This window comes from Peromyscus maniculatus, chromosome 1 (genome assembly GCF_049852395.1).
Source record: "Peromyscus maniculatus bairdii isolate BWxNUB_F1_BW_parent chromosome 1, HU_Pman_BW_mat_3.1, whole genome shotgun sequence".
Classification (NCBI taxonomy): domain Eukaryota; kingdom Metazoa; phylum Chordata; class Mammalia; order Rodentia; family Cricetidae; genus Peromyscus; species Peromyscus maniculatus.
The window spans coordinates 158,810,370-158,827,710 of NC_134852.1; the positions used below are offsets into that span (position 1 = coordinate 158,810,370).

Below are 17,341 nucleotides of genomic sequence, written 5' to 3' on the forward strand. Positions count from 1 at the left end.
CTAGGATTAAAGGTGTGTGTTACCAACACCCAGTCAATCCTTTGTTTTTAAAACTTATTTCCCCCCCTTTTTATTGGGCTAGAGAAATGGCCCTTCAGTTAAGAGCTCATACTGCTTTTCTAAAGGACTGGAGTTCAGGTCCCAGCATCCACATCAGATGGCTCACAATTAGCTGTGACTCCAGCTCCATGGGATCTAGCACCTCTGAACTCTTTGGGCACCTGCACACACAAATATATATATACACACACACACAGGCACACACACAGACACACACACAGACACATAAATTTAAAAAGATAAATACTTCTTAGTGTGTGTGTGTATGGGGTGGGCACACACAGGTGCTTTTGTGCCACAACAAATGTGGGAAGTTTAGTGGATAACTTTGGGGAGTGAGCTCTCTCTTTCCACCTTATTGAGACAGGGTCTCACTGTTTCTGCCATGGTAACTATTCTGGCTAGCTGACCCACAAGCTTAAAGAAGATTTTCCTGGCTCTGCTGACCTCAAACCCAAAGAGATCCACCTTACTTGGCCTCCCAAGTGCTGGATCAAAGATGTGCTCCCAGCCAGAGGCATTTTCTGGAGTGAGGACTGATGTGAGAGCCCACCATGGGCAGCACCACCTTTGGGCACGTGGCTCCAGAGGGTGTGAGAAATGTAGCTGAACGTAAGCCTGGAAGGCTCTAGTTGACAGCACTCCTCCATGGCCACTGCTTCAGGTTCTCGCTCTGACTTCTTGTCATTATGGACTGTGATGAGGACATGTAAGCCAAATAAACCCTTTTGCTTTTGGTCATAGTGTTTAATCACAATAAAAATTAGATGTAGCAGCCTTTTTTTGGACTGCCAGCCCCCAAATCATGACACAGAGACTTATCATTAATTATGAAAGCTCGGCCTTGGCTTAGGCTTGTTTCTAACTAGCCCTTATAACTTAAATTAACCTGTTCCTATCAATCTACATGCTGTCCTGTGGCTCGTGGTGTTTACTTCTCCTCTAGCATGTCCTGTTTCCTCCACATCCCATCCAGCTGGCAACTCTGCCTTTCTCTTCCCCAAGACCTCTCTGCCTCCTAGAAGTGTCCAGCCTAAACTCTTCCTGCCCAGCTATTGGCCATTCAGCTCTTTATTAAACCAGTCACAGTGACACATCTCACAGGGATACAGGGCTACACAGAGAAACTGTCTTGAAAAGAGCAACTAAGAGAGAAAGTCTCATGTAGCTAGCTGAGCCTGACCCTGAAGGTCTGATTCTCCTGCCTCCACCACCCTAATGAAGGGGGCTATTATTATGCACCATCACACCTGGTTTATGAAGCCAGGCTTGAATTCAGGGCTGCATGTACACTCGACAAGCATTCTACTGAGCCACATCCACCACTAGCTTTTGTTTTGTTAGGAGCCCAGGTAGCCCAGGCTTGCCCTCAACTCCTAATCTTCCTGTCTCTTCCTACCCAGAGCTGTGATTACAGGCAGACAAGCTGCAGATCTGAACAAGATTTGAATGCTTGTATGACTAATACTTGCCTTACAGAGCCATCCCCCTGGCCCCTATTTTTTTTTTTTTTTTGAATAGCAAAAGGGTTTAATTTAAAAGTTGATCAATTTTTATGGGTCTTTTTTTTTTTTTTTTTTTTTTTTTGGTGTGAGGAAGAGGAGAGGGCAGTTGAAACAGGGCTTCACACTGCACTGCAGGCTGGCCAGGAGCTCACTAGGTGGCCCAGGCTGAACTTGAACTCAGAGATCATCCTGCCTTTGCCTTCCTAGTGCAGGAATTACAGTCAGAGCGTTCCAATCTGATGCCAATTTGATGCTAGGCTACATATTAGTTATAGGTCAGCCTCGGCTATAAAATAAGCACCTCGGCCAGGTGGTGGTGGCACACACCTTTAATGCTAGCGCTCAGAAGCAGAGGCAGGCAGTTCTCTGCGAGGTCAATGCCAGTCTGTTCTACAGAGTAAATACCAGGATAGCCAAGGCTGCACATAGAAACCCTGTCTCAAAAAAAAAAAAAAAAAAAAAAAAAAAAAGGAAAAAACCCCATCTCTTCTGATACTGGTAAGTTGTCTTTTGTCTCTTTTTTTCTGATCAATCGTGGGTAGGATTTGTTGATTATATTAATATTCTCAAAGGATCCATTTATTTCCTTAATTTTTCTTTCTTTCTCTCCTTCTTTCTTTCCTTCCTTCCTTTTCTTTTGAGACAAGGCCTCACTGGCTGTCTGTGAAATCACTATGTAGGCCAGGCTGGCCTTGACCTCACAGAGATCTGCCTGCCTCAGCCACCCAAGTGCTGGGAGTTATAAATGTAATACATTAAGTCATTTTCTGTGCAGAATATGGTTTATCTCGGTAAATGTTCCACATGCACTTAAGGAAAACAGAATGTACACCTTGTACTCTGGCCTGTGTTGTAGCTGAAGAAAGAAACTGAGTTAAGGGGATTCTGCAAGTCAAGGGCAGACTGAGCTACAGAGAAAGTTCCAGGCTGGGCCACAGAGTGAAAACTTGTTCGTTCCAACCAACCAACCAACCAACCAACCAACCAACCAACCAACCAACCAACCAAAAGATGAAGGCACTTAAAGAGATCATAAAGTCCGATGTTGGGTGGGGCAGAGTATAAATGTCAATTGTGCCTACCAGGATGATCACGTTCCTAGGACCTAATAAAGCTTTACTGATTTTCTATTTGTTTTATCCATCATTGGGAAAGGACTATGGAAATATTTAACTATTATAGATTGTTATGTTTTACCTGGAAGTTCAGTCACATTTTGCTTTTGTGAGTTTGAAGTTCTGTTTTTCTTTTCTTTCTTTCTTCTTCTTCTTTTTTTTTTTCAGAGCTGAGGACCGAACCCAGGGCCTTGTGCTTGCTAGGCAAGTGCTCCCACTGAGCTAAATCCCCAACCCCAAGTTCTGTTTTTCAGTGAATATTTAGGATTGTTGTCTGTGTGATTACCTGACATTCTTATCGTTTTGTTTTTTCCAGACAGGGTTTCTCTATGTAGCCCTGGCTGTCCTGGAACTTGCTCTGTAGACCAGACTGGCCTCAAACTCATGGAGATCTACCTGCCTCTGCCTTCACTACCTAGCACATTTTTACCTTTAAAAAATGTATTTATTTTTTGACAGGCATGGTGGCACATGCTTTTAATCTCAATACCTGGGAAGCAGAGGCAGGCCGATCTGAGTCTGAGGCCAGCTTGGTTTACAGATCTTGTTCCACAACAGCCAGAGCTACATAGCGAGACCTTGTCTTGAAAACACACACACACACACACACACACACACACTCATTTTACCTGTGTAGATGTTTTGCCTGTGCGAGTGCGTGTGTGCCTGTGTGTGTGTGGGTGTATACTACATACATGCACGATGCCCTTAGGGGCCAGAAAAAGGGCATTGGATCTCCTAGAACTGTAGTTATGGGTGGTTGTGAGCCACGCTGTGGGTGTTGCAATCTGAACTCTGGTCTCCTGCAGATGTAGTGAGAGCTCTTAACCACTGAGCCACCTGACATGCCCTTCAGCACTGGTATTATTCTTTACTCAGAAATCTATTTGTTGCTATTTAAAACAAAACAAAACAAAACAAAACAAAACAAAAACTAAAAAACAAAAATCACTTATGGTTCCCGTTTTGAGCTCAGGGTCTGTGTAAGCTAGTTTGAAGTTCACAGACAATTTCTGCATCTCAGCTCCTGGGCTGCAGCTTTTGAGGGCTACCACCCACGCTGGGTGGGCTTTTCAGTGATGGAGCTGCCTGGGCTCCCGTCATATCCAACCCGTGCTCCCGGAATTAACCTCAATAAACTCTGGTTCAAACCGGACTGGGTAGGAATCGTTTCTTTGCTCTGTTGTTGCCCCATCTGGGATGGGCAGGCACCCCGTGCATCGCCCCAGGAGAGGTAGTACAACAAACCAAGGACAGGGACGAGACTGCTCCATCTGGCTCGGCACGAGGCGACGATGGTCTGGATTAGGGCAGTGGTGGAGAAGATGGCAAAGAAAATGTGAGCCTACACATGCTGAGGTAAAAGACTTCCTCTCTCGCCTAATGACTGCAAAACCTCCTAATGGCTCCCACTCTTGCCTGCCACCCCACCATGCTCTATTCCATCACAGGCTCTGGAGAGATCCCTTTAAACCTAAGTCAAGCTGGGCAGTGGTGGCGCATGCCTTTAACCCCAGCACTTGGGAGGCAGAGGCAGGTGGATCTCATGAGTTCAAGGCCAGCCTGGTCTACAGAGTGAGTTCCAGGACAGCCAGGACTGTTACACAGAGAAAACCTGTCTCAGATTCTCCCTCTCCCACCCCACCCCTCAAAAAAACCATGTCAAAGTGTCTTACCCCTGACACCCTCCAGTGGGTCCTCATGCTACTCAGAATAAAGGCCCATGATGTCCACCGAGACCTGACCCTGGACCAGCCCCTCATCTGTTACCCATTCTTCACTAGCTCCTCTCTAGCCACACCTGCTGCCTTCCACAAATCAGAATCTCTGTACCTGCAGCTGGAGCTCTACCCGGATATCCTCTGTGTTTGCAGGTCTTTCCTCAAGTCTTACCTCCTCAATGAAGCTTAGCCTACCTTCCTCACTCATTACCACACCCCCCACTCTGATACCCCCTTTCACTTTTCTTTAGTTTTATTTGTGCAGTATAAGTGCACGTGTCCATGTGAGCACACGGAGGCCAGGGGAGAACATCAGGTGTCTTACACTATCTCCAACTCATTCTCTTGAGATCTGTCTTGAACCCGGGGCAAGGCCGGCACCCAGTAAGCCCCAGAGATCCTGCCTGTCTTCCCACAGTACAAGGACTCCAGGCTTGTGACTACAGCCCGCTTTTTACATCGGTTCTAAGGATCTGAACTCAGGTCCTCAAGCTTGCATGGCATGTACATTTACTTGCCCAATCTTCTTCCCAGCTCTCCGGTAGCCTTTCTTTCCTCCTTTTGTTTTTTTGTAACAGGGTTTCTCTGTGTAGCCCAGGCTGTCCTGGATCTCGCTCTGTAGCCCAGACTGGTCTTCAACTCAGAGATCCACCTGCCTCTACCTCCTGAGTGCTGGGATTAACGGTGCCTCTACCTCCTGAGTGCTGGGATTAACGGTGTGTGCTGCCACTGCCCAGCCAGTAGCATTTCTTACCTCCCAGTGTTTAGGTAATTCACTAATATCATGTTGCCCAGGCAGGCCTTGAAGATTTGCTTCAGCTTCTAAGGGGAGTTGGAATTACAGGCTGTACTGCGTTTGTTCATACACATGGGAAGAGCACCCCCTAGCTGATAAACTCGAGCAGCAAATAGTTTAAAAGGGTTGTAGAGGTCAGAGTTCTCTCCCTCCACTATACGGGTCCCTGGGGACTGGACTCCAGACATTAGGCAGCCATTGTCTTAACACTCAAGCCATCAGATGGCCCTCATTTGTTTTTGAGATAGGATCTCACTCTATAGACCCAGGCTGGCCTCCAATTTAGTCACCTTCCTGCCTCAGCCTCCCAACATCTGGGATTACAGGCGTTGGCCACTGTGCTCTCCGCTCCACTAAACTATTTCCAAAACTGAATCGAACCAGCCAGGGCTACACAGAGAACTCTGTCTCGGAAAAAAAAAAAAAAAAAAAAAAAGGAAAGAAAGGAAGAAAGAAAGAAAGAAAGAAAGGGAAGAAGGGAAAGAAGGAAGGAAGGAAGGAAGGTAGAAATAGAAAGAAAGAAAGAGAAAGAAAGAAAGAAAGAAAAAATAGAAGAATGGGAAGGCTGAGTCTCTAGGATTGGAGGTAGCCAGCAGAAGGTCATAGAAAGCTTATTGGGGAGGGCATAGAGAGCTAATTTAGGACTAGTTACAAATTGAACCAGTCAGAGGTTCTCAACTTGTGGGTCGAGACCTTTATGATGCATCACATATTAAATATTATAATTCATAACAGCAAAATTATAGTTATGAAGTAGCACTGAAATCATGTTATGGTTGGGGTCACCACAACATGAGGAACTGTATTAAAGGGTCGTAACATTAGAAAGGTTGAGAACCACCGTGGTAAGGTAAGCGGACGGTAGGGAAGATGACTGAGACCAAGAGCTCTGGGGCTCAGGGGCAGACGGATCCGAAAGACTCCTAGGATGTTAGGACTCTGAATCTGCAGTGAGTCCGCCTTAAAAAGCGGGAGGAGCACCCCCTAGCTGATAAACTTAGGTAACGAATGATTTTATGGGCGGCAAGAGAAAAATTCAGGGCACAAGGTAGACGCTTTAGGTCTCCTTTCTGTTGGCGACTGTGGTGCTTGCCTGAGCCCTAACAAACGAAAACAGCGACGGCTACCACCCAGGAACGAGCAGGCACGCTGACGGAGCGCCTGGGGTACTGAAGTCAACCTCTCGGCACAGAAGTCTCCAGCCAAACCTCGGAAGAACTGGAGCTCTGCTTCGTGTCAGCCCGGCCACACCTGAGAGCTGTTCCCTTTGTGGGCGCGGGGAGCGTTCCCCGAGGCAGGCTAGGGATCCCCTGCCTCTGACCCGCGCTTTCTCCGTTGGCGGCTAGCTGGGGTAGGACAGAGCCCAGAGCAACCCTGCCTACTGACCCTAGCAACCACTCACCTGCTCTTCTCTTCCTATAGGCCAGAATTTTTTCTTCCTTTTCCTCATTGGTCCGCGTAACTTTATCGCAACCAATCAGCGGTAGCCACGGGACCCAACTCACTCCTACCCAACCTGCGTTGGGGGAGGTGACCCAGGGAGACACCTCTGTTTTCTGCACGCAGTTTTCCCAGGAAGCACTTTACTTCTTACCGTGTCGTACCTGTCCCTGGAATGAGGCGCTGGCACATTTTATTTCTTTTATGTCTGAACTAAAGCCAGGCTCTTGCTCGTTCCTCTCCCCCCTCCACATGGCACGGCCCGCCGAATGCCCCATCTTCCAGGCATTTTGACAGCTGGAGTCCTGGCGGGGTTTAGAGTGGCGACCCTACTACGGTGACCAACAAGTGTGGTGGGGGCAGACCGCTTTGGTCGCGACCACGCGCCACATCTCTTGCTCGTCCCGGCTGCGTGCGCATGGGCCCTGGAAGCGCCGGCGAGGTCGCAGCGCGCAAAGCGCACTTGGTACGGTCCGCTCCGCCGCGCCCCGCGCCGCCGGAAGTGAGGTGTCTTACCCCCGAAGTTCCGGTTCGCAGGGGGTGGGGAGTGTTGTTAACCGGAGCGGCTGCCGCAGTCGCGGTGATTGAGCGGGCTCGCGGCACTGGGCTCCTGGTGAGTGGGCCCAAGTCTGGTCCAGGTTGCGGTTGGGGTAGGGGGTCGGGGACCAGGACCATGCCCTTTGGGGTCACTGAGATCAGCCCGCCCCCCTGCGTTCCGCCGCCAGTTTTCGGCCTGTCAGATGGCTGTAGACCTCAGGCGGCAGCGCGGCCACCGTTCTAGAGGCCGGGCCCCGCCTGCGACGTTTGCAACTCCTAGCGCTCACAGGTGTGCGGCTTCGAGGCGACCCCGGAGGCTCTCGATCCCGCCTCTGCACCCTGCTGGTCGGCCGTTTCTCCGGTACTCGGAGTGGACACTGCTCGGGGGGCTGGGAAGGGGGTGCCAGGGTTCCAGACTGACGTACCCCGCTGGGCGCGCGTCTACGCTGACCACCCTGGCACAGCTGTCACCGGCCGTGCCGCCTCCCGGGCTGTGCCCTCTGTGCCTCGCCTTCTCCCAGCCGGGCCCCACGTTCCCGCCTCTAAAGCCTGTCATCCCAGCTCCTCCAGAGGGTCAGCTGTAGGAGCCCCCCTCCTCCCAACATCGCTGCCTTGCCTCGTTGACTCCCTAGAGGAGGCGGCTTGGCAGGCAGCGTGGAAAGAGCCCTAGATTTTTAAACGAGACTAACCCAAGTTCCAGGCCTTGCATCAGTGTGAGCCTTTAACCCTTATGAGTCTCGGTTTCTCGGTTGTGAAATGGGGAGTAGATGCTGTTCTGAATCTCATGGCTGTCATGGTGAAGTGAGAGTTCACTCCTACAGTGACGCTACCAGGGACTAGACCAGGTTTGCACAATATGGACATCGCAAATGTCCTTTTCCTTGTGCAGGTCTCTGGGCCAGGGCGATGTTCCGCACCGCAGTCATGATGGCGGCCAGCCTGGCGTTGACCGGGGCAGTGGTGGCTCATGCCTACTACCTCAAACACCAGTTCTACCCCACTGTGGTGTATCTGACCAAGTCCAGCCCCAGCATGGCAGTGAGTTCAGGGCTCAGTGAGGGAGGACTGTCCAGGGAGGGGAGGAGGAGTGGGGCAGAGGCAGGGCTGCATGTCATAGCAGGGAGACGTAGCCATTGGCTGCTTAACTTGGAATAATCTACGATAAGACTTGGGAACATGTCGGAATGATGAGCGGTGGGAAGCAGAAAATGACCTCAAACTGTGGCTTTTCCCCACTCTTAGGTCCTGTACATCCAGGCCTTTGTCCTTGTCTTCCTCTTGGGCAAAGTGATGGGCAAGGTGTTCTTTGGGCAGCTGAGGGCAGCAGAGATGGAGGTAATATGTTCTTGGCCCCAAAGGACAGGGTCCAGAGCCGGGCAAACAATGACTGGGTTCCATATCATCCCCTGCTCAACCCACAGCACCTTTTGGAGCGGTCCTGGTATGCTGTCACTGAGACTTGTTTGGCCTTCACTGTGTTTCGGGATGACTTCAGTCCTCGCTTTGTGGCGCTCTTTACTCTCCTCCTCTTCCTCAAATGTTTCCACTGGTTGGCCGAAGACCGTGTGGACTTTGTGAGTTGGGAGCGGCTGATGGGCATGCTGGTGGATTGGGGCATGGGGTGACCCCGACCATCTTGACGGGGCCCTCTCTGCTCTGCCTCAGATGGAACGCAGCCCCAACATCTCCTGGCTCTTTCACTGCCGCATTGTCTGTAAGTGGGCCTTGTGAAGAGGGGGGCTGCCTGGGGGGGGACGCCACCGAGGAGTAAACGGGAAAGTGAAAACCTGTGAGCAGTACCCCAGAGCCTTGCTGCCCTGTGGGACAGCTGTACAGGAAAGATAATTTAAGAAGTTAATTTGCATAGTCGGCCCTGTTCCACTCCAGGGCTTCTCAGCTGCCTGGGCCCTCAGCTCTCTGCCTTTTCCCTTGGGCCTGGGTTGCCCCAACACCCTGCCTGGGCAAAAGCAGTTCCCCGAGGGCTGATTCCACTTGGTGTACACATCTGAGTAGATGGCTGCATCGATGGCCATGATGGCCATGGGGGTGGGGCTGTCCTAGAGCAGGAAGTGCCTGTCAGGCCTGTGCTAACCTCACTTCCCTCCATCTGGGGGTCTCCACAGCTCTTATGTTCCTCCTGGGTATCCTGGACTTCCTCTTCGTCAGCCACGCTTATCATAGCATCCTGACCCGGGGGGCTTCTGTGCAGCTGGTGTTTGGCTTTGAGGTAAAACGTGTTTGAGGGTTTGGGGGGACAAAGCCGAGGTGGTACTGCATGTGCTGTGAGCAATCCTACAAGTGCTTCCTGAGCACCTGCTGCGTACACACACACACACACACACACACACACACACACACACACACACACACACCCCGTACTGGCCACCAGAGAGCAGCCCTCATAGTCCTGCCTGCCCTCATGCACTCGTAAGGGACTTCAGAAGGGCACAGAAGAGGCCGGTATAGAGGACCCCTGACCTGGGCACCTTACCAAGGAAGGCTTCCTGGAGGCTGGTGCCACAGCTGGCTATGGATAGACAGGAGGAAATTGCTGGGTGGATCACCCAGGAGACGTGTTCCAGCTCACATTTGCCGAGTACTTACCACATGCCAGGCCTTGTACTGTATGCATGAGTTACATCTCATAATCAACCAAACTGCGTTGTTGTAGATGCCAGTTGCTTCGTTTTACCAATGAGCAAACAGAGGTTGAGCCAGTTGTTTAGTGATAGGCTAGGAGGGCCCATCTGTGTCCAAAGCCTGGGTTGGTGCCACTGTACCTGCCATACTGAAGCCTGGGCCTGGCTAGAGGAAGGGGAAGCTGGTGCTTACATTTGTCTCGTGTCCCTCCCTCCAGTATGCCATTCTGATGACCATGGTGCTCACCATCTTCATCAAGTATGTGCTGCACTCCGTGGACCTCCAGAGCGAGAACCCCTGGGACAATAAGGCTGTATACATGCTCTACACGGAGCTGTTCACAGGTGACAGGAGCTGGGCCTCTCCTGAGCCACACCGGCATCCCGTGTGCCTGCCAGCTCTGTGGCCAGCTGTGCTCTGCCTTTCCTCCCCAGGTTTCATCAAAGTCCTGCTGTACATGGCCTTCATGACCATCATGATCAAGGTGCACACCTTCCCACTCTTTGCCATTAGGCCCATGTACCTGGCTATGAGGTGAGTCCAGCCTTGTCCCTTCACTGTCCCGGACTGACTTCTCCCATCTGTCTTCCTACACTCACTGACTTGTCTCCTTAGGCAGTTCAAGAAAGCTGTGACAGATGCCATCATGTCTCGACGGGCCATCCGCAACATGAACACACTGTAAGTGGGTTTATCCTGGCTACCCTCCCAAACGCTGTCCTAGACCCCTTTGCTCCAAGATCTGGTCCTGACATGTTCTCTGCCATCTTATCCAGGTATCCAGATGCCACCCCCGAGGAGCTTCAGGCAATGGATAATGTCTGTATCATCTGCCGAGAAGAAATGGTGACAGGCGCTAAGAGACTGCCCTGCAACCACATCTTCCATACCAGGTGGGAGAGGATCTGGGGGGCCTGCGTCGCGGGCACAGGCTCACGAGGACCTGCTCACCCCCGTCTGGTCTTCCTCCCAGCTGCCTGCGCTCCTGGTTCCAGCGGCAGCAGACCTGTCCGACCTGCCGTATGGATGTCCTGCGGGCATCGTTGCCAGCCCAGGCACCACCACCCCCTGAGCCTGCTGACCAAGGACCACCCCCTGCGCCTCATCCCCCACCACTGCTGCCACAGCCTCCCAACTGTAAGTGGTCCTTCCTTCCTTTGACCTCAGAGGACCTTCCCTGCCCTCAGGTACTTGCCCTGGGCTGGGTATCGACAATGCTTGGGAATCCCGAATGTCTGCCCTCCAGAAGCTCATTCTGGGCAGGAAGGGGTGAGAAGATGAGTAGATAGATGACCAGTGCTAAGCTCAGGGGCCCGCAGGAATGGAGGTCAGCTCCCAGTAGCCAAACATCTGGCTTGGGATGGGAACTGTCAGGTCCTCCCTCCTCTAACTACCATTTTCTCTGCAGTCCCCCAGGGCCTCCTGCCTCCTTTTCCTCCAGGCATGTTCCCACTGTGGCCCCCAATGGGCCCCTTTCCACCTGTCCCACCTCCCCCAAGCTCAGGAGAGGCTGCAGCTCCTCCGTCCACCAGTGCAGGTGAGCCTTTTGCATGCTCAGGCAGCTGGGAGTGGCAGAGTCACGTCCAGAGACCCAGAGACTGACTTTTGTCCTGTGCTTTGCCAGCTGTTTCTCGGCCCAGTGGAACAGCTGCCACCACCACGGCTGCTGGTACCAGTGCTCCTGCCCCAGCATCTGGCTCTGCCCCTGGCCCAGAGGCTGGCCCTGCTCCTGGCTTCCCCTTCCCTCCTCCTTGGATGGGTATGCCCCTGCCCCCACCTTTTGGTAAGTTGGCTACTCTCTGGGATGTTCAGGGTAAAGAGGTCAGGCCCAGGTAGCTCAGCTTGACCTCTGCCTCCTGCCAGCCTTCCCGCCAATGCCTGTGCCCCCCGCGGGCTTTGCCGGTCTGACCCCGGAGGAGCTACGGGCGCTGGAGGGCCATGAGCGGCAGCACCTGGAGGCCCGGCTGCAGAGTCTGCGCAACATACACACGCTGCTGGACGCTGCCATGCTGCAGATCAACCAGTACCTCACTGTGCTGGCCTCCTTGGGGTATGTATGCCAGATTCCAGTAGAGCTCAAAGAAGGTCCCTTGTAGCTTTGACGTTTGTCTTCCTTGTACCCTGTAATACATTCTGCTGCCTCAGGCCACCCATCTCCAGGCATGCCCAGGAGCTCTTGGTCATGCTTAGTGCTTTCATCCTCCATTTAAAAAGTGCATCCAGAGCTGTGGAGTCAGTGTTTACTAGTGAGCGGACCGTGAAAGTTATTCATGTTTTTCTAAACTCAAATGATTCCTGACACTTGCTGCTACAGCTCGTCACCTCACATACTCCTGACACGGAGGGAGCAGATTATAGAAAGTCGCTTCAAGCCAGGTTCAAGTGCTAGTCTCATCGCTTGCTTGCTTTACATTGGAATAGAAACCACATTCTCAGTCATAGGTGACACGTGAAAAGGGCTGGCAGGTAGCTGTAGTCCAAGGCTGAGCACTCCAACTTACCCAGTAAACCCCCTCTAAGGTGCCCTCTAACTCTAAGTGGAGACTGAAGCGAACCTGAGATGGGTCAGCTGTTTCTGTCTCTACCTGCAAGTGATTTACAGTCCGTGGGCTGAATCACCTGAGACTCGAATCCACATGTGTTCACTTACATCAGCTTCTCACAAGAATTCAAGACAGCTTGCCCTGCAAGGCTTGTGATGGTGGTGGTGGGGTTTGGAAGGAAAATCTGTCCAGCCCGAGATGCCCAGGTCAGGCCTCTTTTGTCCCTTCTCTTGCCAGGCCCCCCAGGCCAGCTACTTCCGTCAACCCCACTGAAGAGACTGCCTCTGCAGTGGTGTCTGCTGCCCCCTCCACCAGCGTCCCCAGCTCTGAGGTCCCTACCCCATCCCCAGGAGCCTCCCCCCCAGTCCCTGAAGCTGAAAAGCCTCCAGGTAGGTGTGATTAACCCTGAGGGGTGAGGATGCAGGATTCTCTGGGTTCCACTTCTGACTTCTCCGTCCAGCTCCTGAGTCAGTGGGCGCTGCGGAGGAGCTTCCCGAGGATGGAGAGCCTGATGCTGCAGAACTGCGCCGGCGTCGCCTGCAGAAGCTGGAGTCCCCTGTTGCCCACTGACACTGCCCAGACCTGGCCCTGCTCTCGAGTGGCTCTCTGGAATATGTCCTGCCACCAAGTGCCAGCTCCCTCTGTCTGCATCAGGGAGTAGTAACCCCCGGCTGAGAAGGAAGTGGCAGGATCTCTGAGGCCGAGAAGTGGCTGGGTTCCCAGTTGATCCGTTCCCAACGGCCCCGGCAGCCACGGGATGTCGTTCAGTTCTCACCTTCCTCTACCACTTCTGCTGTCTTCTGCTGGGTCCCTGAACATAGAGGCTGCACCCCTGGGAGAAGGTGAAGCCCCCCCAAGCCCTGCTTGAGAGTGGGGCCATGCTGCAGTGCCGAACAGTATTAGCTTCTGTTCCCAAGTGTGCAAACCCAGAGGGGCTGAAGACAGACCAGGACCTCCCCCCCCCCCAAGACTGCGACCAGTCTCCCCCCTCTTCCCCATCTTCTCAGAACCCCCTTGTGATGGTGGCTGTGCCCCCAAGCCCTGTGGCATTTCCATGTCTTACTGGCAACCACACAACTCAGGGAAAGGAGTGCCTGGGGGTGGGGGACAGGCGGGCAGCATCGAGGGACCCTGTCCTGCCCCTCCCCAGGCTCTTTCCCATCTCACCCAGCAGCCACTGCCTGGTGGGCCTGGCTGAGGGTGTGTGCTGCTCCTGAACCACTGCTCCCAGAACCCGAGGCAGGCCACCTCCCACCTGTGGGACTTGAGTTCAGGACTGGAACTATTTCTGTACCTAGAGGCTTTGGGCTTAAATTTTGTCTTTTTGATTTGAATGCTTGACCCCAGGAAGAAGGAACAGGTGTGAGGCTAGGTACCTGGACTTTCCAGTTTAGAACAGGCTCTGGGCCAGGCAGGGACCATGGAGCCAAGGCCTAGCTGCTTCTGTCTTTCTTCCTTTTGGTTTTGTGTTACAGGAGTTTCTGGAGACCGTTTCAGATGATTATTTAATTTGTAAATATTGTACAAATTTTAATAGCTTAAATTGTATATACAGCCAAATAAAAACTTGCATTAATGAGTGGTGGGGCTTGTAACTTAGGGCAGGGATCCTTCCCCTTGCCTAGCCCGTAGACTTATGGTCCGTGGTCTCCTGGAATGCGGATGCCAAGATATTTAACTAGACACACTTTCATCTTACACGTGGAAAACCTGAGCACTGGGAGGTTGGTATCTCTTCTACCTTCGGTCTGAAGTCAAGCAGGGTGGCCAGGATCTGAACACTGCTAACCAGTTTAATGGTGGAGTTGGACAAGTGGCTGATAAGGGATGGGACAGCAGGATTGAAAAGCCTTCATTTTCTTGTCTTCAAACCTCAACATAGCCGATTCCAGGACAGCAGGCTGATGTCCCCAACCCTATCTATTACAGCACTCAGAACCTAAGATATTTTTGTCTGTCTTGTCCATTCCAGTCCATGTCATTGTCCTGTGTTGTCTATGTTGTTTTCCATATTCACCACTAAGCCCAGTCTGGCTTATAGCAAAGGCCAGGGATGCACGTCCCTGATGGGTTGTTTCCAGAATGGCTGACTTAAGAACCCTGTGCTCTGGATCCCATTCCAGAGACTCCAAATCCACTTCCTCTCTGGATGCCAGTCTGTGGAGGGTACTGCCATGGACTGATCATCAGGCCTCAGAAGCCTTTCTCAAGAAGCCAGGCTTTAAGCTGCTCATCAAAGTAGCCCTTGATTCGAAGTGTACCTGTCACCTCATTAACCTGGGTGATAGGTGTCTTTCCCAGCTGTGGACTCAGAAATTCTTCCACATCCTTCTGTAGAGCCTGGGGAAAGATAACTCCAGTCAACAGTTTCTAATCCCAGGGCTCCTCCCCTTCAACCCTGAAAGGATCAGAAATAGACCCAAGCCACTTACCCAGATGTCCCCTTCCACCTTCCGGATCACAGTCATCTGTCGGTTGCCATGTGTGATGTCTTTGTAGACCGGGATGTTATGCATCCGGGATCGCCGAACAAAGTAGGGCAAGTTGGGAGGGGGATCTGTAAAGGGGTACGGTATAGGAAGCCAGCTTATCCTAGGCCTCAGCCAAGGACCTTCCCCTCACAAGGGGTTGCAGCAAGTTTTTCATTTTTGCTTTGAGACAGATAAGGTCTCCTGAATCCTAGGCTAGCCTCAAACTCATGTAGCTAAGGATGACCCTGAATTCCTAATCCTTCTGCTTCTACCTCCCAAGTACAAGGATTTCAGGCTGGCTGCACTGGCTACATTAAATCCTACTGGACAAAAACTACCTCCAGACTTCAAGGCATCTCTTCTGTCCTTCAGTTTATAGTTAGGACTGAATTTTCACCTTAGTGCTATAAGGCCCCACCCCAGGCCTGCTACCATTTAAGTGCTCAAAAAGAAATGAAGAGCTAGGCATGACTGTTCATGCCTAGAATATATAGGTAGTTCAAGGCTAGTCTGGGCTATCTTAGACACTGTCTCAAAAAGAAAAGTCAGAAGCCAGGTGTGGTAGTACACGCCTTTAATTCCAGCATTTGGTAGGCAGAGGCAGGGGGATCACTGAGTTTTGAGGCCAGCGTGGTCAACAAATTGAGTCCCAGGACAGCCAAGCCTGTTACACAGAGAAACCCTATCCAGAAAAAGAAAATAGAAGTCAGATATGGTGGCACATTTCTTTAATCCCAGCAGAGGGAAACTAGTGAATCTCTGAGTTTGGGGCCCACACCTTTAATCCCAGCACTAGGGAGGCAGAGACAGGTGGATCTCTGAATTAAAGGCCAGCCTAGTCTACAGAGCAAGTTCCAGGACAGCTAAGGCTACACAGAGAAACCCTGTCTTCCACATCCTCTCTGGACTACTCTCTCCTTTCTCACTGACCCAGTGAGGGTGACAACTTACGTAACAAGAGGTGGGAGTTAAAGGGGTTCTTTTGGTTTGGTTGTTTGGTTTGCTGTTTTTGAGCCTGGAGCTCCAGCTGGCCTAAACTTTGTAATGCCAATGGGATTTTATAAACATCTGGTAGGCAGCCCCGCTAGCTCAGTCGGTAGAGCATGGGACTCTTAATCGCAGGGTTGTGGGTTCGAGCCCCACGTTGGGTGCCAGAGATTTTATAAACATGATCACACAATGGACTCAGTACTAAAGGTTTTACTTTATATGCCGAACAGATTATACAAATTTGCTGAATTTGAGGTTAGAAGAAGTTAAATGACTGACTAATAAAATCACACCAATAATGAAGGGCAAAACCAAATTCAAACCAGGACTGACTTTGTGCTAAGCTGCATTCTCTATTGTACGCAGTCAGCTGGCCTGGAAGAAGAGAAATTCAAACACATGGTCTTCTTTCTCTATGCTTTCTCACCACAAGAGAAGACTTCACCCCAGTAAAATAGGGTTCTATTCTTGGGCCCATCCCTGGAGGATGAGACAATACTAATCCTCCATCTCAACAGCACTCCTAAACCCACTGGGAAGTTCAAAGCCTCAGCTGGGGCAAAGGACCTTCCTCCTCGCAGACTTCAAACTATCCCATCACTCAGCTCACCTCTGGGAGGCTGCCAGCCACTGGGAGTGGGATAATGTTTATGCTTTGGTGGCTCTGGGATTTTGGTAGGGGGGAACAGGCGCTCCACAAAATGGTATTCATCCACAGACTCCACAAAGCTGGGGTTATCAGGAGGACCCTGGATTTGGCTCTAAGGCAAAACAAACAAACCATATTTCCATTAGTTCACACAACACAGAAGGACTTTAGCAGGCAACGAACCAGGCAGAAAGAACGGCATAAGTAAAAGACCTAAGCTGGAAAAGCGCCAGACGCTTCCAGAGTGTAAGGTACCCGGGGGACTGGAAGAACAGTTCCAACAGTCTGAATTCCCAGATTTCTCCAAGACTCAAATGACAAACATGTCCACATTCCTGAAAAGCCAATTAACCATAAGACGAATCAATACGGTATTCTTAAGCATTTTTCCTGAACGTGGTGTTGAAATTCTTTAGCTCCGACTACGGTGCTTGAACCGACCAGGCACCGAGCGAGGACGTGCAGCTGCTCTCGGTGCTAACTAACTCCAGCTATGCGGCAGCCACATTCCAAAACCCAGACTACCCCGGCTCTGCCACCTGCCCTCTCCACCCTGCATCTACCCGCGAGACAAGTGTCACGCCGCGTATACAGGAAACCAAGGCCACGTGGGGGAATGCGGCGTTCAGGGTTGTCATGAGTAACAGTGAGGCTCACACACAGCCCTTGCTCTCAGCTCCGAACTCTCACCAGCAGCCGCAGCCCGTTGCTCCACCGGACGCGACGGCCCCAGTCCCGCAGACCGGTTCGGATCACGGCGGCCGCCATCTTGGATTGACCAACAGCGAGCGCCATCTGCGCGCGCAACCTGCTGGGACGCGCCCCGCCCCCTGCGCGCCCCGCCCACAGGGAAAGAACGCCTGCGTAGTGCGTT

General features: G+C 51.8%; 2 protein-coding genes across 4 annotated transcripts; one reads left to right on the forward strand and one right to left on the reverse strand.

The window, feature by feature from the left end:
- The first annotated feature begins 6,724 nt into the window (after nucleotides 1–6,724).
- On the forward strand, nucleotides 6,725–13,936 carry Syvn1 (synoviolin 1). 2 transcript variants are annotated; one of them, XM_006980673.4, is made up of 16 exons: nucleotides 6,725–7,250; nucleotides 8,064–8,212; nucleotides 8,417–8,509; nucleotides 8,596–8,748; nucleotides 8,840–8,888; nucleotides 9,298–9,401; nucleotides 10,032–10,158; nucleotides 10,249–10,348; nucleotides 10,430–10,495; nucleotides 10,591–10,707; nucleotides 10,788–10,951; nucleotides 11,223–11,351; nucleotides 11,439–11,597; nucleotides 11,678–11,864; nucleotides 12,595–12,746; nucleotides 12,818–13,936. In XM_006980673.4, the coding sequence occupies exons 2-16, from the start codon at nucleotides 8,081–8,083 to the stop codon at nucleotides 12,925–12,927; spliced, it is 1,842 nt and encodes a 613-aa protein (XP_006980735.1). In that variant the 5' UTR covers nucleotides 6,725–7,250; nucleotides 8,064–8,080; the 3' UTR covers nucleotides 12,928–13,936. The 2 variants fall into 2 exon arrangements, with proteins under 2 accessions (XP_006980735.1, XP_076413803.1); XM_076557688.1 differs by having other exon boundaries at nucleotides 6,957–7,103.
- Mrpl49 (mitochondrial ribosomal protein L49) lies at nucleotides 13,844–17,316 on the reverse strand. Of its 2 annotated transcripts, XM_076557699.1 has the most exons (5): nucleotides 17,158–17,285; nucleotides 16,681–16,802; nucleotides 16,429–16,579; nucleotides 14,790–14,914; nucleotides 14,430–14,697 (listed from the first exon to the last, which is right to left on the reverse strand). In XM_076557699.1, the coding sequence occupies exons 1-4, from the start codon at nucleotides 17,260–17,262 to the stop codon at nucleotides 14,822–14,824; spliced, it is 471 nt and encodes a 156-aa protein (XP_076413814.1). In that variant the 5' UTR covers nucleotides 17,263–17,285; the 3' UTR covers nucleotides 14,430–14,697; nucleotides 14,790–14,821. The 2 variants fall into 2 exon arrangements, with proteins under 2 accessions (XP_006980734.3, XP_076413814.1); XM_006980672.4 differs by lacking the exon at nucleotides 16,681–16,802 and having other exon boundaries at nucleotides 13,844–14,697; nucleotides 17,158–17,316.
- Nucleotides 17,317–17,341: the final 25 nt, after the last annotated feature.